Here is a 23,677-nt window from a genome sequence, read left to right on the forward strand (position 1 = left end):
ACAGTTACTCAAGTAAATGTAACGGAGTAAATGTAAAGCGTTACTAACTCCTTGCTTCTTTTCCTTTCCCTATGCATAAATTCCAATGAAAGAGAGCTTTTGCTTGCCTTACACCAGAGACTCTGTGACGGGAAATTGTCTTTGCTTCCTTTTGACTGCCATTCAATGAATTTTATCCAATTAGCATCTTCCCCAACCTTTACCATCACTGTCACCATTAGTTTCGGTAGCTAGCTGCTACCGCTAGCCCCATTGCCTCTTACGAATCACGAAAAAAAAAGTACTTAGCTCCCTATTGACACCTACTGAGAAAGGAAAAGCATTGCATGATTACCGACCGTTGGACAGCAGATACTAGACTTTGCGCATTTGCGGATTCATTTTTCAAAAACATTTTTACATCAATTAGGTGAAAGTGGATGAATTTCCACGACACACCAGGCGCTACGCCACGGCACAGTGGTTGAAAAACACTGGTCTAGCGCAGTCAATGCAACTTACCAAAGTGAAAATTGAGTATGATTAAATAAAAATAAAAGCCAAACGAATAGACAGAAATGGAGTGCTTCTTTTCTTTTTTTAAATCCATTTTATTTTCATTACTTAATATCATGGGACAGGATTTAAGAATGGTGACCCATTTCAGTCATTGTTTGTCTCGGAAGGGAATAGATTTGTATAATAATTATTAATAATAAAAACAATAATAATAATAATATAAAGTCTGCATTGGTGGGTAAAGAATAGACAAATGTACAAGGAGTAGGAGGAGGAGGAGGCACCTTGATCCCCAACTGGATGTGAACATTCCGAGAAGAGAAAGAAAGAAGTGATCCAGTGAAGGTGATGGAAATTCTTCGTCTCTCTTTGAAAAGAATATGATTAAAACAATTGAGTCCACACCGATTAAAAACAAGAGAGGTGGTTACGATTCGCTCCCATGTGAACTGACAGATAGCTTCCTGTCACATTACCTGCAGCCTTCAAAGAGAAAAAAAAACAAAAAACAATCGTTTTGTCGTCGCCTTTGCTTTCTGGACGCGAGAGCGCGCTTAACCGTGTGTAAAAGGAAGAAAAGAAAAAGGCGGCGCTTTTGTCGTACACACGTGTCGGCCTGGAGGCCCACGCTAGCGGTGATATGGCGGACGTCAATACAGAAACACTCGGCTCGAGGGAAGGAGGGGCGGTGATGCCGCCGCCGACTCACGAGTCTACAAGATGAACTTCCCTAGGAAGAAGCCGATGAAGATGGCAGCGATGACCACCAGAAGGGAGGGCAAGGTGGCGGCCGTGTTGGTGACTGCGTGATCCGTACGCGCCATCTTCCTCATGCGAGCGCTGTCGTCCTGCGGGAGAGAAGCATGCACGCTGATGTAAAAATCAGCCTTGGGCTACATGGTCTTAAAAAAAAAAAAAAAATCCCCCCCCCCCCCCCTACAAAAAAAATCTTGATTTCAATTTTACTCAGTTGACATTAGTGTGAACCCCCCTCTATTGTTGATTTGATATTGACCTTTTTTTTTCTGTTAACACAATCGTAAGTAAACTTGCTTCTGCAGAAACTTCTACTGTAATCCCCTAAATAGCCACAAGATGGTTCCATAGCATTTGCTAATAGGAACTTGGGGTGGCAACCTCTGGGTACCTCGCGAAACAATTTGCAATACAAGGCTCACAATAACGATTATCTCACAATATGGCGATATAAAAATTATCGATACACGGGCCAGGAAATTATTCTGCAATACAGTGGTACGTCGACATACGATCGCGTCGACACACGATTTTTCGACATCTGACGTAAAATTTGACTCACCTTGTTTCTACGTCCGACGATAAGCTCGAAATACAACGATTTATGACAGCGCCGGAGTTTCTTTGTTTTCCCGCAAGACTGACGCACAGCGGATTTTCTTGTGACAGAAATCAATATGGTTTCAAGAAGGTTAGTGCAGGTGGTGAAATATGGAAAAGATTTACAATTGAAATGAAGATGGAAATAATAGAAATACATGAGCGTTGTGTGTTCACCTGTCAACTTGCTAGACAATACAGCCGTAGATTGTCAACAGTCTCGACGGTTCTCCGACGACCTCTGTCCGCCAGTCTTTATAAGTTAAGATGACGATTATTATTGTGGTACATCGCCAAAGAAATCGCCAGCTTCGTCAGGTTTTTAATCATTTATAGGGCTGCAGCTATCGATTATTTTAGTGGTCGATTAATCAATGAACTAGTTCGTTCGAATAATCGAGTAATTGGATATGGAACATGAAAAATTAAAATACCTGAGCTGAGCCTCAAACGGTATAAAAAATAAATAAATAAATGAGGATCGAAGTCCAACTAAAGAACAATTGGCTAACTTACATAGCAAAAGTCCGCTAGCTTAAATGCTATAAAATGCTAAGTTTTTTAAAAAATTTTTTTTTTTTAACAATGCTCCTAACAAATGGTTCAGACACATATTCCCACAAAACACGACTAAATATACCTATAAACTAAATTATGAATGCATTAAAAAACATTAGCTCAAACAAAAACTTAGCTTACGTTGGTCTTTACAGGGAGCTCAAACAAAAACTTAGCTTACGTTGGTCTTTACAGGGAGCAGTTGGATTCAGCCATCTGAAATGAGGCAGACCAGAGGGCAGTGCATCCACCCTAATCAATAAAACTAAATGCAAACACTTTCAAAATAAACCAGTACAACGCAACTTTAATTAAACAAATATTCGAAGCAACAAAATTTAATGCCACTATTTTTTTCTAATCGAATACTCGAGTTAATCGATTAATCGTTGCAGCATTAATCATTTATTTCAGAACTTGTGCCACACAACACGCCTAATGTCTGGCTTAGCCGACGCCAACAACAACTGAACATTAAAAGTAAACTCTCTACCGCACCCACATTACTCTGTCACGTCAGCCACGTGATGCGTTCAGGTACAGCACGCAAAACACATCTGCCACATTAGAACCCGATTCGTTACATTATTACAGGAATTATTACCGTAATTTTCAGATAATAAGGCGCCCCTGACTATAAGCCACCCACCAAATTTGACAAGAAAACTGCATTTGTTCATAGATAAACCGCACTGGACTATAAACCGCAGCTGTCCTCACTGTATTATGGGATATTTACACCAAAAGATATTAGGCAGTAAGACGTTATTTGACAGCGGCATCATAAGACAGTCATAAGACCAAATGAACGACCATGAAGCTTTAACACTAGAAGTCCCAGAGAATTCTTGTACTCCTAACAGTCCCAAGCAATGGCCAATTTGGCCTCTACCCCGGAAAAACCCAGAGGTGTATTCAAAATAACCCAAGTGCTTTTGAATTGGAAAGTCGTTGTCCGACAGACAAGAGCCATTCATATGTGGGAATATTAAAGGAGTATTTGTCTTGGGGAAAGGTTGATTTGGCCTTTGCTGGGTTTTATAGTGTTAAACCAATTGGCCTCAAAGCTTCATTACTTCAAGAAGCTTCATTTAGCCATCACTGCTTCCTTGGGGGAGACAGTAAACATCTGCTGCCACCTGCTGTCAACACTGTTGTTGTCCATTATGCTTCCTAGCATGCATTGCAGCACTACAGATAAATAACAATCCAAATTCATGTTCTTTGCTTGTTATATCTTTAGTTGCTGTTCCAGTTGCTTCATTAATTGCTCGTTATGGTATTTGGGAACACATTATTTGACAGTGACGCCATTACACTTTCATTAAGACCATCATAATAATGAAATGACATTATTATGGGCATTAATGAATGCTTATGATAGATGTCATTAAGTGTCATCCGGCAAATTATCTCACTTTTGAATGGATTTAAAAGATCCGAGCTGGACATAAATAGAGTTAGTGAAATAATTTGCTGGATGACACTTAATGACATTTTAATAAGCATTCATTAATATGCCCATGATAGTGTCATGTCATAATTATGACGTCGCTGTCAAATGACTTGTTACCTATTAACCCAAATAAAGCAACAAATAAGCCACCATTCACTATAAACCACAGGATTCAAAATGACAGAAAAAAGTCGCGGCCTTTGGTCCAAAAATTACGGTTTATTATTTATTATTCCAATGTTTATTCATAATTTGTTTTGTTATGTGTAATTGCCATTTGTAATAGTACCAGCAGTATTTATTAAGGATTTAGGGTAGGTTTTCGGGCTATGTAATGCATTAATGGAATTATAATGTACTCTTATAGGAAATCCGGCTCGACATACGACCATTTTGACTTACAAACAAGGTCCTGGAACGAATTAACTTCTTATGTAGAGGTACCACTGTATTTTACCATACAAGTAATAAACAGAAAAACAAGCTATTTTATTTGTTCTTGAGTTATTATGAATATACACATACAGGCAAACAATACCAGAGCTCTAAAATTTAAAAGAAAGTAAACCTCCTGAGGAATAAACTATCGTCCACCCCTACGACCAACACACCGTAACATGAGAAGTGTCTGACCTTTAAGTGCCGGTTCTCCTCTGCCATTTTGCTCATCTCAGCCTGCAACCTCTTGCACTTCTCCAGTACTTTCTTCATCTCGCTGTCGTCCAATGAGGAAGCAGTGGTGTTGGCCATGACGGTGGTAATGGGTGTTACAACTGTTGAAGCTGAGGGCGTGTCAGCCTTGGTAGAGTTCATCACTGAGGCGGTTTTGCTGGCCTCCACGTCATTCTGCAAACACCGTGCAAAATTTAGCATATTCAGTCCCTTCTTCTATACCATTAAACATGTCACAAAATAATTGGCTATTGAGAGAATAACTAAAATAACACTTTGGGTACAAGCGATTAGCAGTGGCATCATTTCATTACCATCTTATCATTTTCAGAAGGCAGCTCGAAAACACATCTCAATTTGGAATCCATAAGGTCATCGGGTTTGGCGTCTTTCCACTGAAGAAGAAAACAAAATGAGAATACTGGTAGTAGCTTGCTCGACAGCCGCTCAGCCTGGCAGTTTCTCTGAAAATGTTCGTTTTTTCCCAGCAAGAACATCAAGTTTTGCCTCAATAAAAACATGATCAAAGCCACAATAAACAAACTCATCTGATACAACTTAAGATTCCAGTCGTAAGAAATGACTGGAATTTTTTCAGTTATGTGGCACAATAGGCCACAAAGGTCAACAGTCACACTTTCACACACTTTACTCACCAAAGCATCCATGTCAGTGACATTGGGTGGAGCATAGATGGTCTGCACCATGAATTTGTGTTTGCTCTTCTCGTTGGGGTCATAGTCAAAGGGCTGTAGCATAACTGAGGATGGAGAGGACAGCATATAGTTAAATTTTATTCATTTATTATATTGATATGAAACATATCTTCAGAGTGCTTACCTACAGTGGTATGAAAAAGTAAACATTTTGGAATTTCTCACATTTCTGCATGAAATCATCAAATGTGGTCTGATCTTTAATGTAAAAACTGTCTTTTTTAACTAAAATCACCCAAACATTTATAGGTGTTCATATTTTAATGTGGACAGCATACAATGACAGAACGGGGGTAAAACTAGTGAACCATCATATTTAATATTTTGTGCCCCCCGCCCCCTTGGCAGCAATAACTTCAACCAGAAGCTTCCTGTAGCTGCAGCTCAGTCTGGCACATCGATCAGGACTAATCTTGGTCCATTCTCTACAAAACTGCTGTAGTTCAGTCAGATTCCTGGGATGTCTGGCATGAACGGTCATGCCATAGCATCTAAATGGGATTCAAGTCTGGACTTTGACTTGGCCAATCCAGAACGTGTGTTTTGTTCTCCTGAAACCATTCTGAAGTTGATGTACTTCTGAGTTTTGGATCATTGTCTTGTTGCAGCATCCATCCTCTTTTTAGCTCCAGCTGTCTGACAGACGGCCTCAGGTTTTCCTGCAAAACATCCTTATAAACTCAAAAAAATTCATTCTTCTATTAATGATTGCAAGTTGTCCAGGCCCTGAGGCAGCAAAACAGCCTCAAATCATGATGCTCCTCCACCATGCGTCACGGTGGGGATGAGGTGTTGATGTTGGTGAGCTGCTCCATTTTTCCTCCACAAATGAGGTTGTGGAAATGACGTAAGTCTTTAGCAGACACTCTAGGGATCTTTTTTACTTCTCTTGAGTATTCTGCGCTAAACTCTTGGCATCATCTTTGGTGGACGGCCACTTCTTGGGAGAGAAGCAACAGTGCCAAACTCTCTCCGTTTGTAGACAACTTCTCTGACTGTCGACTGATGAACATCTAGACTTTTAGAGATGGTCTTGTATCCTTTCCCAGCTTTATACAAATTAATAATCCTTGATCGTAGGTCTTCAGACAACTCTTTTGACCGAGCCATCAAGACGATTCTTACCAGGTGTGTGATTTATAGTGGGCAGGGCAACTTTAAACGACTCATCAGTGATTGGGCACACATCTGAAAAATTGTTTGGTAAAAATGGGTTTCAATTGCTCTTTAAGTCTCCTTAGGCAGACGGTTCACTAACTTATTCCCCCCCTTCTCTCATTGTTTGCATGCTACCCTCATTAAAATATGGAAACTTATAAATGTTTGGGTGGTTTTAGTTAAAGCAGACACTGTTTATTAGAGGCGTGTAAAATTTCCGATTCTTAGATTATTCGCAATTCGGCCGTGGAAGATTCGAGAACGATTCACAAACATCCAAATTCCGATTATTGAATTATACCAGGTAAAGCGGAAATAAAACGCAGTTAGCGCGGTCTTCGGGACGCAATGAGGAACGGACCGAGAGTAAATATCATGTGCAGCTAATGCCGCTAGGTAAAAAAAAAAAAAAACAATAATACCTGACTGCGGCCGTCAGCCGCTACAAACAGCGGCCAGTTGGTAGTTGCTACAAACATACGGCAACATAAGGCTATGGTAGATATCACATATATCTAGACTAGATGTGAAATGACACTTTCCCGCGCTAGTAAAAGCCGCCATCTTAAAGCAGTAGACTTCTCTAGAAGGCTCTGTTATAGAGAACCTAATTACTTTTTTATCTAAAATACCCCTAAATCGGCAAAATCTTGACTTGAATCTATCTTTAAATGATGAAACAGTTTTAAAACTTTCTCATGTCGAAAGTAGACATGAGGGAAATTATGGAATAACGGGCGCAATTTTAACAACTTTAACGGTTGATTCACAACATCAAATTAATTGAATGTAGTTTAAAGCTGCTGATACAGAATGGGGACGTGAGTATTTTATTTACTGTTTTTAACCGGTAACTTGATACTAAAATAGCAGTTTGGTTTATTTAGCCTGAGAGGATTTTTGAACAATTTTGGAACAAATATACAAAACATAAAAAAAAAATTAAAAAAAAAAAAAAAAAAAGGGGGGGGGGGGGGGGCATCAATAACCGATTTATAATCGAATCGGAGTCTCTGAATCGTAATCAAATCGTTAGGTGCCCAAAGATTCCCACCTCTACTGTTTATACATCTGTGTGTTTTGACAAAGATCACATCACATGTGATGGTGATTTCATGCAGTATTGTGAGGAATTCCAAAGGTTCAGATACTTTTTCATACCACTGTACCTCCTCATAGATATAATTAGCAGGGCTAGTCAAAGCAGCAGAACACCTTTAAAATAACTGTCAAACAATACCATACAGAGGCACTAACATGAAGTTTTAGTACTTATTTATGACTATACAAACTGCACTGGGTACAATTTTAAATTAATTTTACTAAAAAATTTAAATTCTTTTAATGTTTTTTTTCACTTCACAAAAACCTGCTACTTTAAAAAGGGTGTTGCAAGAGAATTGTGAATGGCAAAAAAGGGGCCATTTTTCTGGCTGAAAGCTTCAGATCAGTAGTGTTAGTACCTGCGTTTACCAATCCTAATCAAATTGTAGCACGGTAGAAACGTGCAGGCATCACTGACCAGATATGTTGACGGCGGCTCCCGCTTCAATGACGCCACTGTTGGGCCGTACACAGTACCGGCGCGGTGCCGTCGTCTTAACTTTGAAACACACTCTCCTGTCCGAGGGGTTCTTCAGCTTGAGGTTGGTGGTGACAACATCTGTGAATGGACCTGCAGAGAGCAGTAGGACAGTCAGATTACGACCCCACGCTGATGTGGACAGTTTTGTGGGAAAATGAGTTGCATTTGTAGACTGATCAAAGATCGGATATGTAGTATTTCCTCGTGCTTGTCTCATAATTTGGAAATTTAAAAAAATAAAAGAAAAAGGTTGGCAAAAAGTTCAAAAACGGACTTCAGGGGATTGTTTGAACAACTGCCAACTCAATTAGGCCGATGTAATTACGAAGAATAATTGAATCAAGCCTTGTTAGGCTTGCGGTGCCACTCTGGGGTGGCTTGTGTCAGAAGGCTCCGAACAGACAAGATAAGGATAAAAGGTTTCAACTGACTTTAACTAAGATTGATTCAAGGGACTTCCGGTCTAGACCACCTAAATGACCTGAAAGAACCCTTTACCTATTGGCACATTAATACAACTAAACTTGACATTTATTTCTTGCAATCTGCTTTGTTACCACACTTTAGAAGCGATGATGCAACCCAATATTAAAATCAGCTATGCCAACAAACCTTAGCAGGACTATGCTACGAGGATATGCTTCGATATGTTCGCTAATAGGGCTGAACGATATTGGAACAAAATTACATTGCGACTTTTGCGGGGTTTGCGATAAATTTTGCGATATTAAAATTAGAAGAGTTTTCACCAGATGACTTGAATAGCTCTGTTTGGGAAGACTATGGTTGACTCACTATGACCACATTGTATTCATTAGAGATGTCCCAATCCGATCACATGATCGGATATTGGGCTGATCGTGCCATTTTTCCAGAGGATCGGAATCAGATGATATGTTTTCCTGCTTCATGCTCGTACAGTCTCTCACCCTCCCTCCTGCTTAGCAGTGCAACCAAACTGTTTTTCTTGGTCACCAGTGCAGCTGGCGTTCGGCACTTAAAGTTAATGATGATTGACAGGTTTCTAGCTTTGATTTGGCCAGAGACGCCTCAATGGCTCTACGATCAAAGGCACAAATGTGTTAATCATCATTAAAGTGACACCAAAACGCATGTTTATTTCATATTTCACGCGGTGTTTTATGCTCCTGAATGAAATGGACCGCTTGGATGTGTGTGGAGGCGATCATTTTATATATTCAATTTTTGAATCCCACGCCATGAAAATGAGTTACTTCTGGCTCCAGTCTCGGGTTTAGGACGAATGGGAATGTGACGTCACCCGGGTCAGCATCTCACAATACAGCATTGCTTTATAGCATGCAGATGGACTGCGGATTCAGCTGATTTTGCGGATTAATTTGTTTATTTTTTCCGCATCACGCCAGCCAAGCGGCTGTGGGCTTTTGTGGCTGCACCAGGGAGAGGCGTGTGAGCCTTTTTGGGTTTCAGAAAGTTCCCCCGAGATCGGCCAAAACAAGTGTGGGACAACTGTGGGACCATTGGACTTACGAGGAAGTGAGTAAACATCGTGTTTTGTATTATGTTAACTACTGGGATCATGGCACTTGTTTGAATACCGAGGTGGCCTGCATTTTGTGGCTGACATGCTCCTTGTCCACTCGGCCGACGACCGGCGGCTTGTCGCACATCCACCCACCGGGACAGCATCATACTCGGCTTATTGCCCTCTTCGTGTGCCTGGTGTTCTGTCAAATTTTCCACCCCATCAGAAATTGCAACTCTGTGTTAAAAATGGCCCCGAATACAGCGATTACAAAGTAAACACTACAAACTTTCTTTAAATCAACGGTAGCCAACTCCGGTCCTCGAGGGCCACTATCCAGCTTGTTTTCCATGTCTCCCTACTTTAAAACACCTTAATCAAATGATCAGCTCAGCTAAGTTCTGCAGGAGCCTGATAACGATCCTGATTATTTGAGTCAGGTGTGTTGGAGTAGGGAGACATGGAAAACAAGCTGAATAGGTGCCCTCGAGGACCGGAGTGTGCTACCCCTATTTTAAATAAAGGACTATTTACTTATGTTTAATCATGGATGGGCATGTAGAAAAGCTCTCCTCAGACACATTCTGCCATGTTAGCTGCACAACAAATACAGCCGCTCTCCTATGACTCTCTCGCTGTTTACATCTTCGCCGTGTAGTAAAGCATTATTTTGCTATATTCGTGTTGACCATGTGGCAGCTACGCGCTCCTCCGAAGTCGACCGGTTGTGTGTCATTGACCAGCGGCTTCCCTGCAAACAAGCCCTCTGCCCTCAGCAGGGGAACGACGAGCTGTAATTTACTCGCTGCCGGGTGGGTTGCCGATCGGCGAAGACTACTGACAACCCCGTCGCCATGTGAGATGATCCGGGCTAGTTATGTGCGATTTTCGTTTTGAAGACTTTCAAAGATCACTCGGTTTGGGTTAGCATGTCGGCTAGCTTGTTATTCATCATGACCATACCATTTATTTAGCTATTGGGAAAAATACTTGGATAAAAATAATGTCCTGTAAAAATATTGGAGTAGAGAGACTGAAACAATGACATTTTGCGGCACCCTTCGTCGCATTTTCCTCTTCTGAATAAGTCCCCCTCAATGAGCTGAATAGTAAAACAGATGAAACCATTCTCCTGCCGACGTCATCCTCCTGTTGGGGACGCTAGAGCCCTATAATGGTAGGCGTGGCAAACCGGCAGATTAAACGACTAATTTCTCGTCATCTGTGCTTTGCCAAATAGTTGTATATAGTCGACTCGTCTCAAAATATGATTCTAATTCACATAATAATGCTTTGTAAGACTTTTTCCTCCTGTCGTACGCACTTTAAGATTGGTACACAGTCTAAAGTGTGCTGTGGAAACTCATTTATTGTGTAAGTGATGTCGCGTCAAAACAAAAAAAACTTTTTTTCCCCCGGTATCAGCTCTTAAAATCAAGTGACTCTGGTGCAAAAAATATGCGATCTGGACATCCTTAGTATTCATTTATGAAGAAAAACAAAAGTTTACATACATAACAAAAAAACAATCACATGTCCTGCGATAGGACTATTGCGCAAGCGCACATTGCGATGTTCAAACGATATATTGTGCAGGCCTATTAGTTAAGCTAGCAGACTTTAAAAATTCGATACAAGACCTCACATTAGAATCAGCTATGCTGCTGGATACGATAATGACATATACAAGATGAGAGGTGCAAGAATAAATCGACATCTCATCAATGATCAAACTACAGCGATGCCTCTACTTACGAGATTAATTGGTTCTGGACGTAGTTTAACTTCTGTAAGAAGAGAAGTGTTTTTTATGTAAATGCCCCAATTTGTTCCAAGCCCCCCCAAATTTTAGGCATAAATCTTTTATAATGCATAAAAATGCATCAAAACATGTAACAAATACACGTTACAATTCGTTTAATCACAATAAACAAAACCAAGTTGTGCATATTGCATAATGTAAAAAAACAAGAATAGATTAAAGAAGAAGTTGATACACTCATGTAAATCTGGAACATGAGGGGCGAATGAAGAGGATGCTGGGATACATACATACACAGACAGTAGAGGTCCCTTTTAGCCAATTGGATGCCAGGAATGCTAGGCAATAGCCAATGGAAGAGCAGCTACAGTATAAGTACGTTTAATTCAGTAAACATCCGGTAGCTGCGAGTACCAGCCATACTATATTTTTTCCTTTCGTATCCTGAAATTTCTTAACAAGAGGCAATATTTTCGCGTTGAGGCGTGTCTTAACCTGAAAATTCTGTACGCAGAGACGTTCGTAAGTAGAGGTACCACTGTATTTGACAAATTTCCTGCTATTAAATAATCGTTTATGGACATTACTTAATTTAAAATTGTCTAAATAATTTCAATTTCAGCTTCTTAACAGTGGATTTCTGGAACCCTCTATGAAGCCAACTGATTAATCGATTAGTAAAATACTTTTAAGTAGCACGCCTTTCCAAAACATTAGAAGGACATTTGCCACTGAAAACTAGAATCAACTATACTGAGGGCACTTTAGTGATGCAATAATTTGCGCCACTTAGAAAGCCGTCAATGGGATTGACAGTGGGTAGGTTTATGGCTATTACTAGATTACTATAATAAATTGATATTAAGCTCCAAAAACAACTTGTGATGCCATGTCCAGCTGCCAAGTGTCCTACTTAGTACTGTATATTAAAACGTCAATGCATGACAGCAAAAGTTGGAAAACAGAAGTAAACGTCATGTGACAGCTTTTTTCACCCTCTGACTCCCAGGCCAACTATGCTGATTGAGTTTGGTTTATGTAGTTGTATCTGTTTTTCAACAGCCCTGTTTAATGCAGTTGACAATGTTAGTTAACGCCATAATGGGAAGCAAGCTTTAGTCACAAGGTAACCAAGTCCACATAGTGATCTTACATGGATATTTGACCACATTCAGTTAAGTACCTCCACAATATGTGAAGGTGGTTTAGTTGCAGAATGATAACACTTTTGCTCTTAAATTGAGAATCGCTAAATCATGGTGGCCATATCATCTACTATCGTAACGATATATGTTGCGTTTTATGGATGAAGTATCTTCGTTATGATTCAGTGAGTGGTGTGTAACATGTAAAAAAGGTTTACTGTTCCTTGAGAATTAAAACGGACATTTGCAAACATCTTGAATGGGGGGGTCACAAAATATCGAAATGGTGATATATCGTGATACTTTGTATCCCAAAAGGTTATCGATATGCTCCTGTCAGGAATCGAGATAATCGTTTTATAAAGGTGTCAATGTTTAAAAAAAGGAACCATCAAGTTGCGACCAAAATCTTCCACCATAATAGTGTCTCAGTTAACTCTAAGGCTGCCAGTGACTGCTCGACGCCCAATCCATTTAGACTGGGAACGTTCGTTCATTGAAACCTAGAGCATTCACAGTCATTCGGTCCGATTTTCGGGGCATTAACAGGTCACCTGCTCTTCATTTTAGGTAGAGGTGCACGATAATTATCGCTCCGATAATTATTGGTCCGATAATAGGAATTATGACGTCATCCCAATAAATCCAATAACATTATATATTATCGGACCTATCGATATTAATTTTGGCACGGTGTCAGTGGATTGGGATGTGTGCGTTTAAGGTTGTTTCATGGACCAAGACCACAAAAGTCTCCTCTCCTCTTGCACCAAATGTTTAATCTGCTGACGAAGCACAATACCTGTTGGGTTTATATTTGTTTTAGTTCAGCCCTCATTGTTCAGGGGAACACATCATCAATAATATTGACTATTTGATGGTGATTGACTCAAATAATATTTATTTGAAAAAATAAATAAGGGAACTCTATTTGAAGTCAAAACTGTTCCTGTCTTTGTTTTTTTTCATTATAATAATGTTTATGTCATCATGAAAATTCTGGTTAGGTCAAAGGCAAGTCTATGCTGAATCTACCAGTAGTATTTTTGGCCTATACGTGTTCAAAAACCCATGTGAATATACATTTTAAAATTATATATATATTATCGGTTATCGTATCGGTATCGGCTTTGAGGAGCAGGAAGTTATCGATATCAGTTTCAAAAAATGGATATCGTGCACCCCTAATTTGAGGTCATTTAAATGTCATTTCCTGTTCTGTAACTCAAAATAAACAGGAAGTGACCCATAAAATACCCCAAAATCAAAAGGAAGTTACTAAAAATCAACAGGTAAATGACCTTAAATGGCCCAAAATTACCTCGTTGCCTGGCATTGGCTGCCACTAACGTCCATAGACGTTCAATCCATTTAAAGTGGGAGGGATGGCAATGTTCATTCGCTGCCACCCTCCCAGTTCAAATGGATTGGACGTCTACTAGTGATAAACTCACTCCAATTCACAGCAGAAGCTTGATTTTCTGTCTATTAGTTCTTTGGAGAATATCCTACGATGTTTTTCCTGACCAATGTATCGAAAATCGTATCACCATATCGTCAGATCATCGTTATCGTGAGCTTTGTATCGCAATTCGTATCGCGAGGTACCAAGAGGTTCCCACTCCTAATCTTGAAAGTTATAATTGACAGAAATCTGGGAATATTTACTGCTGTGAGGCTGAAATTCTGAGCATTTAGACAACTGCCAAATCAAACAATGCCTCTAAACAATCGTTAATTGAAGTTTTTTTGATGAAATGATTTGTTTCACCTCTATGTAATATAGCCAATTCAATGTGACGTAGCATAGCCGATTAAAACATTGGTAGCCTAGTTGTTTCTACTTCTCACTTTTGTTCCCTGTCCAGTGGCTTTGCTGATTGTAAAATTTGTTTGTGCAGCCAATTCCAATTTCCCCTAATATATTAATCTCTAAATACTGTTTCTATTACCAATAGAGTCGGCTGCCAATGATTTCCATTCGGAGATTTGAATTATAAACATACGAATTCGATTTGATGCATTTTGAGTCCATTTGTGCATGTTGTTTGACACGAGATATAGCCCAGTCGGTTAACTCCTCAAACTGAGAAAATTAGCTATTTGTGCATGGCAGGTCGTGAGGTATTAAGAGCTGTGCATTAAGCTCAGCGAGTGTTTACAAAAGGCCGCATTCACACCAGTTGCTCAGAGATAAGACGCCAAGCATGACCCGCTTGCAGCACACAAGCAGTGTTGTTACACACCCTCATTGTCATACACATGTGTGCCACCATGACATTTCTGGGACCTGTACACTTCCGTTCGAGGCGCAAGTTGAAGGGAATGCGTGCTCCAAAATCATTCCATAGACTTGAGGATCTGCGATTCCAATTGCAAGACAAGAATCACCCGATCCAAATTAAGCTCACATTAAATTAACATCCCTAAACTTGTTTGAAAAAAGGCCTAAATTCTAAGATGATTAGACCCCCCAGGAATGTCAAAACATTTTTATAGTGGTTAATTCATAACCAGACGTTACACATTTGTTCTATGTTAAGCAGCACAGATTTGGGACTTTTTGTAATGGTCTGTTAGAACAAAAAGCACACATTCACTGTTGTTACCCTTTCAACATTCCTTTATCATAGTGCCTGTAAAACACAATTTCCCATCGTTTTCCCCTTGCTTCTGTTCTGTATGAGAAGAACTCACACAAAATATAGGTCTAATTTCTGCACAAGATTTGCAATGTATCGAAGTGATGACTGTGGAGTAGGTTTGGGCATCGTTTAAATTTGAACGGTTCCCGTTCCGATTCCACGTTTCGATTGCGGTTCTAAACTATTCTCGATTCAGATTCTTTTAATAAGCAGGGTCAAAAAGTTGCATAGTTTATATTAATTTCTTATCTTCTCAATTATTTTTTAAATTATATGAACTTTCAATCAACTTTCCTTTGAATTTCTCACAGGGCTATTTTTAACTTGAATATAAATATCAGTCTTAATATGATGAATTTTCTTTCCACAGGACTGCACTTTTACAAAGATGTTTATTTTTCAAAAGCTCACGGAGAAAACATGTACACATATCCTTTTGCCAAGGTTTTAGAGCAGGGGTTGGGAACCTCGCGAGCCAGATCTGGCTTTTTTGACGGCTGCATCTGGCTCGCAGACAAATCTTTGTTAAAAAAAAAAAAAAAAGCTTTGTTATACACCTTTGCGCATTGCGCGAAACAGCGATAGTCACTGGTCATATGCTGGTGTTGTGCAGTAATGAGCAGACGTGACTTTTGCGGCCTATGTTAACTTTTCTAATGCTCCGACAATACTCGCGCAATTTGCACTAGATATCATCAAATAGCAACATAGATGTGCTATGTTAGATCCACCCCAAGTCCCATGCCATTGGCTGCGTGAGCCCAGGGTTATCATGGGACACGTAGTCCGTATGCTACAACTGGCGACTATATTGCTGGTTCACTGTAATTTTAGTGGGATAGTGGCAAACAGACATGTCATCGTTTCTATCTATTTATTTATCTATCAATCGCATTGGCAACGCAGGTGAGGCAGAGACACCGTTCAAGTGGGGTCACCATATTTTGCTGTTGAAAATAGCGGCCGATAGCGCATGTGCGTGAAGTAAACTTACCTCGTTTTTAGTTTCGTTTTCCGCGTTTGTCAAGTAATTTTAGAAACCCTTTTGAGAAGATGGGGAAAAAGAAAACAAGACGAGGAGTATCTTACTTTTCAGCAGGAACTGAAAGAGGAATTTGCCTTTGTGGAAAGTTTTTGACGATTTTTCGGATAAAGACCGTCATGATGTCTAATCAGATTGACGCAACGCAAGTGAAGGACATAAATGCGGCACCGTTTTTTCTCTCGCTTTGGATGAGTCAACAGACGTTAGCAATGAATCCTAATTCGGCGTGATTTCAAGGTTTTGACTATGAAAGGGACAACAACAGGGGAGGATTTATACAAGTCCTTCGAGTTCGATAAACTTAGATAAACTTGTTTCGGTGTGCACTGATGGTGCTCTGTGCGTGGTGGGGAAAAACAGTGTTCGTGGCATTTCGTAAATATGAAAAGAGACGCATCCTAAGTTTTTCAACGCCTGCATGAAGCCTAACCCCACCAAGTATCAACAACAAGACTACAAAGCCATCAGCAAAACCATGCAGCACCAGAAGTTGCATTAATGGTAAGAAATACTCATCACCGATTAGCAACAGTATAACAATGTTATTAAAAAGACTAACCCTTGTTCTTTAAAAGTGTTGAAATTACATAAAATGCACACATTACTTGTATTTTTAGTTTTAAACATATTGTATGGCTCTCAAGGAATTATATATTTTTTTTAAATGTGATGTTCATGGCTCTCTCAGCCAAAAAGGTTCCCGACCCCTGTTTTGGAGTGTCTTATGCTGCAGGCATTTATTGTATTACATCGTTTGTTTTAGGTGGTATTTCTTTTAAGTATGATTCCTTTCTAAACTGATATATTGTTCATCTGTCCACAAGATAGCACTATAACTCTGGACTCTACAGTTTTTCTTTGGTTTTGCTATGTGAGCTTGGCTTCCTCTAGTGGTGACTTACTGGAAGCAACAGGCAACAAGAACTTATTACGTTAGTTAGAAAAGAATCATTGAGGTGTAAAGACGCTACACACCTCCTCTGCACTACACATCGTTGGGAACCCTTGATAAAACAAAATCTGTAAGTTTGCACGTTTTAACAGAGGGTCTGATATCATTTCGGTGTGTTATTCTGTTATTATGTTGTCATTTATGAGAAGCGAAGCAACACATTTTTGTGCTAAGCTAAATTAGCCATTTCATATGATTTGCTCATAATGGAGTTTTTATGCGGCTGCTTCTTCGTAGTGTTCGGCAGCTATTTATTCAGGTCGGCAGTCAGGGCATTGAAACTTGGAATCGAAATAAAAACATTCGAACGGTTCCGGGAAAATCGGAGTGTTAGTCCCGGATCCCATCGATGCTCGATGCAAAACCCTACTGTGGACCATTACGCTTTGGCAAAAAGTAGACAGTGCAGTCCACAAAAGAAAATTGATCAATGTTGAGTAAAGTTGAGTCAAAACAGGCATGAACACATTACTAGGATGTAGGCATGTGCCAGTATGCGATTTTGATGGTATGATAAACTTCAGCTAAAATATCATGGTTTCACGGTATTGCTATTACAGCTCTAAAATGTGTTGCTTTGAGATGTCTGGGTTAAAAAAAAAAAAAAAAATTGTATAAAATTTTAAAAAATTCATTGAAGAGGATTTTTATTTTTCAAAACATTAGCAAATTGTAACATAAGTTTAATGTTAACTTAAATATTCTAAATAAAAGTCAAATTAATGCAGTCCTTTAGGTGAGCCTAAACCAACAGCCACAGCTCAACATTATTACCATCAGAACAAAAATAATTACTTTCTATAAAAAGCACGTGTGTATGACTCATATCATGTTTACATTAAACACACACTGTATCTCAACACAGACAGTTGCCAGAGAGAAAAACACACACTAGACACACTAAACACGCTGGAATTAACTCTCATAGCAGGTGGCAGACGTTCATGACAATGTTTACCAACCTTTAATTTTGTATAAATGCGAAATCATATAGGAAGTATTGCCTCCTCAGCAGCCACCCTCCACAAACATGTTTTACATGTCGGTTGGCCCTCCTCCGGAAAGCCGCGGCTGTTTAACTTTTCTGTAACCGACGTATTCCCATACCAGTAATTCTGTGTTCTTCGATGGGGGAATTAATCAGGAGTTTCACCTCCTCCAGCCATTGTGCAGCACAGCTGACTCACTGACACTGAGCAACAACCGGTGGGGGAGGGTTGAGCCTTGCAGCTGCAAGCGAGGGATTTCTCCCTGCATTTTTGGGACATAAAAAATAACTAATACCGTAGGGAAAATATGACTGAAAATGTTTGCACTTTTGAAACCGTGATGTTTTCATACCACGGTATACCTTCAAACCGGTAATCAGCACATGTGCTCTAGGACGCATTAAAGCAAAATGGAAATTGTGGACACACTGTGATGGAAAAGCACACACCATGGAAGAGAAAGGATGGGACAAAGTGCAGACTATGGAATTGAAATCTGGCAAAGCTGAGGCTGTGGAGTATTGCACTGGACAAAACTGAAGAAAAGCAGAAATGTTTAAATAACAGGTAGGTAAAATGGAAATGCAAAGTACAAAGCAGTCCAATAAAAAACAATGTGTAGCGAGCTTAACTCAAAAAGTAACATGGAAATGATTCCACCATAAATACACACACGGTCCACCCACACTGCCTCCATCTATTACCTAACCCCGAGCTGACACCTTGGCTCATCTTGTTGCATGCCAGCCGAGTTTGGGTCCCCTAGGCCCACTCGTAGTCTAAAAATAGCAGGGGGGAAAAAAAGGAAAAGAAAAAGGGCTGCCCCTTGTATCTCACTCGCAAGAGGTATCCCAGATGGAGAACATATTCCTTCAACGTTACATAAAGTTAAAAAAAAAGCTTATTCATTTGTATGCAGAGCAAAAGCGCATGAGCACGAATCGATAAGAAAAACATCAGCTGTCGATTACTTTTTCAGCTGATTGAATTTGCTTGATTGAATCCATTTAAACTTGTTGCTTCACATAATCAGATGTTTGGATTAATTATGGCTATTGGGTTAATTAATTCAGTGGATGTCATGAGGGAGGCCGCTCTTCATTAAGTATTCATGCAAAGTTCAACTCAGGGTCTTAAAATTTTTCAGAGGTTCAACTTCACATTTTAGTTTGCACCCAAAAATAAAGTGAGCAGCAAATTGTAAATATTTTGTTTAAAGCATGTGTTTCGGACACAAACATTTTAAATTTTACTCAATTTTACACCTGAACAACTTTTATGGTATTTTTGCAGTCCTATTTTAACTGGCACAATTTGGGGGGAAATTAAAGTAGTCTTCAGGAACTTTGATGCTTTTTTGGCAGACTGACTTAAACCTGTGCATATGTATTTCCATTGGTCTTATTATAACCTGCACAAGTTTTTTTGTTGATACAGATGAACCATGTTACAAGTAGCAGACTTCTAGACTGTCAGTGTGATGTGTAAGAATAAAAATGTGATTAAATTAAAAAAAAAAAAAACAATCACTTATGCAAATTTAGTATATGACAGCAAGCATCACTTGCTGCTGAATCGACTCGATTTAAAAAAACAAATGGACTGCCTCACACAGTCACGGGTGTCCTTACTTATCAGCGCTGATATTTAGAAACTTAAAGTATATCGGCCTTTTTTAAAATTTGACCGGCCGACATGAAAATATCACTTTAAAACTCAGTTATATATTTGTTATGTCTTTGATTAGTTCGTCCATTAGTCTAGACCCGCTTTTATATTCGTGGTTATATACAGTATTTTCTGTGGGAAAATATCAGAGAGCTATTTATTTAACATTTCATTCAATTTTATAAGAGATGTTTCAGAGTCTAGGAATTCAGGCACGTGTGGAGCTATTATTTTCTATATGTGTGATTCAATAAACATGCTTTAAACATTTCAATGAAGTTCAGTGTTTGTATTATTCAACATTTTTTAACGCCATTTTTTACACTTTTGCTGCAAATTAATACGGGCTCCAGAAATCGGTTATCGGCCCATCTAAGTACTAATACTGTAATCGGTATCGGTCCTGAAAAACCCACATCGGTCGATCTCTAGTCCTTACATTATTAGAGTCATAGATTATATTGTTTTGTTAGTATGTCGTCATTTTATGTCATGTTTGTAAATATGTCTGCATTGTGAATTGCACTGAAGCTTGCAGAAAATAGTGAATCAAAATCAAATCACGATTTCTGATTCTTTTTCTCGACTCATCCAGCTCCAATTTGAATTGTAGATGACATATGATATGCTTTTGGTGCGTTTCTGAATTAGATGCCCATAGAAAAGCAGTCCTTAGCAGGATTTTGTTTTCTTAACTATAAACACGAATGCAATGTTACGAATGCTACTGCAACTACAGAATAGTGCTGCAACGATTAATCGATTAACTCGAGTATTCAATTTGGAAAAAAAGATTAGAATTAAATTTTGCTGCTTCGAGTATTCGTTTAATTAAAGTGGTGTTGTAATGGTTTGTTTTGAAAGGATTTGCATTTAGTTTTATTGATTTGGGTGGGTACACCGGCCTCTAGTCTGCCTCCTTTCACATGGCTGAATCCAGCTGCTCCCTGTTAAGACCAAAATAAGCTAAGTTTTTGTTTGAGCTAATTTTTTAATGCATTCGTAATTTAGTTAATAGGTATATTCAGCCGGTTTTTGTAGGAATTTATTTTTTTCTACTGTTTATGGCTCAGCTCAGGTAATTTTTTTATGTTTCCTTATCCGATTACTCGATTATTCGAACTTGTTCATCGATTAATCGACTACTAAAATAATCGATAGCTGCGGCCCTACTCCAGAAAACATTTTAGGTAATTTCCTAGCAGTGGGAAACTAGACATGACAAACGTAGATTTAAAACACTGCCGCCTGGGTTTCTGAACACAGCCTAGCCTGATCCCAGACAAAATATAAAAATGCCATGAATAAGAACAGGAGTCTTCTAGGCAAAAATGACTGATCCAATCTCAAGATGGGAACTGGGCCTATGATATAAGATGTTTTCACCATATCGGCTAAAAAACAAAATGTTTTTTCACCACAAGCTTCACTTTTGAATACGAATATGTAGATGCAAATAACTGCAATCGAATGGTATGTTGCTGTTGACTGCTCCAACACTGTCGGCCACAAAGAGGAAATCAAGAGAAGGAGCAGTTTGGCTAGTACAGAAGAGGAAAAAAATAAAGTGCAACTTCGACATATGAGTTCATGCCACTTTTGAGATATGAGCTGTTGGTTCATCACGGGCAAAATTGTTAGATATAAACAGCAGATTGTGGAAGTCGAGAACAAATCAAGCATGTGTGTGCTATTACAGGCAGAAAGCTACCGTCTAATGGCTAACTCATCACCGACAAGAAACTCTTAACCTCCAGGGAAATTCCTAACCCACAGAATCCTTCTCTCTACAGGCTAACTCCGAACCAAAATTCCACAATTAATGTGTCAGCCCTGCTACAAAAAAAAAAAAAAAAAAAAAAATTAAATCAGGCTCCAAAGATCAATAGATACTGGTCTACTCTACATAGCTACCAAGTTTCAAGAAGATCTGTTCGCGAATGACACAGGAACAGGATTTCAAAGTTAGCTGTTGTTCTTCTCATTGTGGGCACTACAACAAAGAGAATTACCGGTACTTCTATTTAAAATAACCAAACACAGCATTTTGCTTTAGGAAATGCGGCTAACATTATGTCAACACTGACTGCAAAACGAATCAACCGTCCAACGAAACTGGTATTAATGTTGCCGCAGTTAAAATGCATTTAAGAACTTTTAGTTAAACCCAAGCCGTGCAAAATATGCAGTCAGATCATACACTACTACTCAGGAATCTATACTTTATCCTCTGCATAAAGCTACCAATCATCATTTGTGGGGGATAGGGAGGTTTCAACAGGATCTGACTGCAAACCATAAATATAATAATATATATGTAATAATAATACCTGGGAAAATTATGCACATCAATATCTGCCAATGCATTCTTACCAGAAGGAGCAACAAAATTAGTTTTATGCAAATAAATATGATATTTTACTTTAAGTCTTTACGAAATACAATTCGGTATGCTCATTTTATTTAAACTGAAAAGCTTTGTAGGGAAAAATAGATTAATGGCATTTCTGTTCATCCCAAGAGATGAAAGCGAAAGTTGCTGTACCACACTGCTAAATATTTACAGTAGTTTTAACCCATGTCACTGTTGAGGACGACAGGGCAAATTCATTGTACTGGATGACAACTTCACCTGCGACCTCATCACATAGTACACATCTGACAACGTAAAGCAACAGTTGGAATCAACAAATGACACAAGATGGGGTTTGGGGAAGGAGTTTGTTTGGAAAAAAGCTCCAAAATAGATCGTTTTAAAACAAGCCAAGAAGACATGGGTTAGCGTGCGTAGCCAACGATTAAATGACACATCACTGATGGCTAGCCAGGTGAAGCTAACACAGGACTGTCTTACACCCATACGCTTTCCCTACCTTTCAAGCTTTTGGGCTCTGAACTAATGTATGAAGATTATTTTGATATGCATACATGACGTTTGTGATTCCAAATATTAATTCACAGGACCAGTTTACCAAATGTCTAATTCCTATTTCACACATTGGGTCATTTCATTAATAGGGTTTAATTCAAACCTTAACTAAAGGTCTGATAATGCTAACATCGCTAACACGTTCACTTCCAGCTTCGTCAGCATTACCCCGCTTATCTCCGCCACCTTTGGCCGCCAACGTGGCCTCAAGGCACGGCTAGCCCGCGTTACGGGAACGCGAGGTGGTAGCGGCGGCCCGTCCGGTCGGCGGCTAACTTAAAATGGCGCTTGAACGCTCCTTAGCTCGCAGCCTATGACGAGCCGCTGGAGGGAGAGTAAAAATACATTTTGAGCCCCGGCAATACACCGTAGCTCACTGGGGGGACATTTGTCACATACAGCTTCATAGCGGCGCCTCTTACCTTTAAATTTGAGGTCCGAGGGAGGTTCCAGAACGAGAACCTGGTCCAACTTTGACATTTTGGCTAAAGAGGAGGGGGACGCGTGAGTGGGAGAGGGTCACTAGACTCACTGCTGAAGTGGAGTGGAAGACTGAGAGACTCTGCTAGGCTAGGCTAGGCTAAGCTCTCGCTCTCTCTCTCCTCACTGACGTGCGCGAGCACGTGTCCACAAATGACGAGCGCGCACGCATGACACCGGCACGAGGCATGCCGGTAAATACATAAAGTGGTCTCCAACCAAGGGCGCAGGTTTGGTCTCAACATTGGTAGGGACGATATACAGTGGGGCAAATCAGTATTTAATCAAACACTAATTGTGCAAGTTCTCCCAGTTGAAAATATTAGAGAGACCTGTAATTGTCAACATGGGTAAACCTCAACCATGAGAGACGGAATGTGAAAAAAAAAAGAAAGTCACATTGTTTGATTTTTAAAGAATTTATTTCCAAATCATGGTGGAAAATAAGTATTTGGTCAATACCAAAAGTTCATCTCACTACTTTGTTATGTACCCTTTGTTGGCAATATTGGAGGCCAAACTCTTCACAAGCTTTTCACACACTGTTGCTGGTATT

The 23,677-nt window shown here is 39.5% G+C and overlaps 1 protein-coding gene across 1 annotated transcript; it reads right to left on the reverse strand.

Moving 5' to 3' along the window:
- Nucleotides 1-577: 577 nt before the first annotated feature.
- Nucleotides 578-23,278, reverse strand: vapal (VAMP (vesicle-associated membrane protein)-associated protein A, like). Its single transcript, XM_057858473.1, has 6 exons — nucleotides 23,064-23,278; nucleotides 7,937-8,089; nucleotides 5,197-5,300; nucleotides 4,855-4,935; nucleotides 4,502-4,714; nucleotides 578-1,346 (listed from the first exon to the last, which is right to left on the reverse strand). The coding sequence occupies exons 1-6, from the start codon at nucleotides 23,119-23,121 to the stop codon at nucleotides 1,212-1,214; spliced, it is 744 nt and encodes a 247-aa protein (XP_057714456.1). The 5' UTR covers nucleotides 23,122-23,278; the 3' UTR covers nucleotides 578-1,211.
- Nucleotides 23,279-23,677: the final 399 nt, after the last annotated feature.

This window comes from Corythoichthys intestinalis, chromosome 14, assembly GCF_030265065.1.
Source record: "Corythoichthys intestinalis isolate RoL2023-P3 chromosome 14, ASM3026506v1, whole genome shotgun sequence".
NCBI classification, from domain to species: Eukaryota; Metazoa; Chordata; class Actinopteri; order Syngnathiformes; family Syngnathidae; genus Corythoichthys; species Corythoichthys intestinalis.

Excerpts from the sequence above, each read along its gene's own strand:
- vapal (XM_057858473.1), bottom strand. The coding sequence starts at position 23,121 with ATGTCAAAGTTGGACCAGGTTCTCGTTCTGGAACCTCCCTCGGACCTC. Across the intron at positions 5,301-7,936 it reads AGCCGCCGTCAACATATCTG|TTATGCTACAGCCCTTTGAC; the intron begins GTCAGTGATGCC and ends CTCCATCCTCAG. Across the intron at positions 4,715-4,854 it reads CTTCTGAAAATGATAAGATG|AATGACGTGGAGGCCAGCAA; the intron begins GTAATGAAATGA and ends CGGTGTTTGCAG.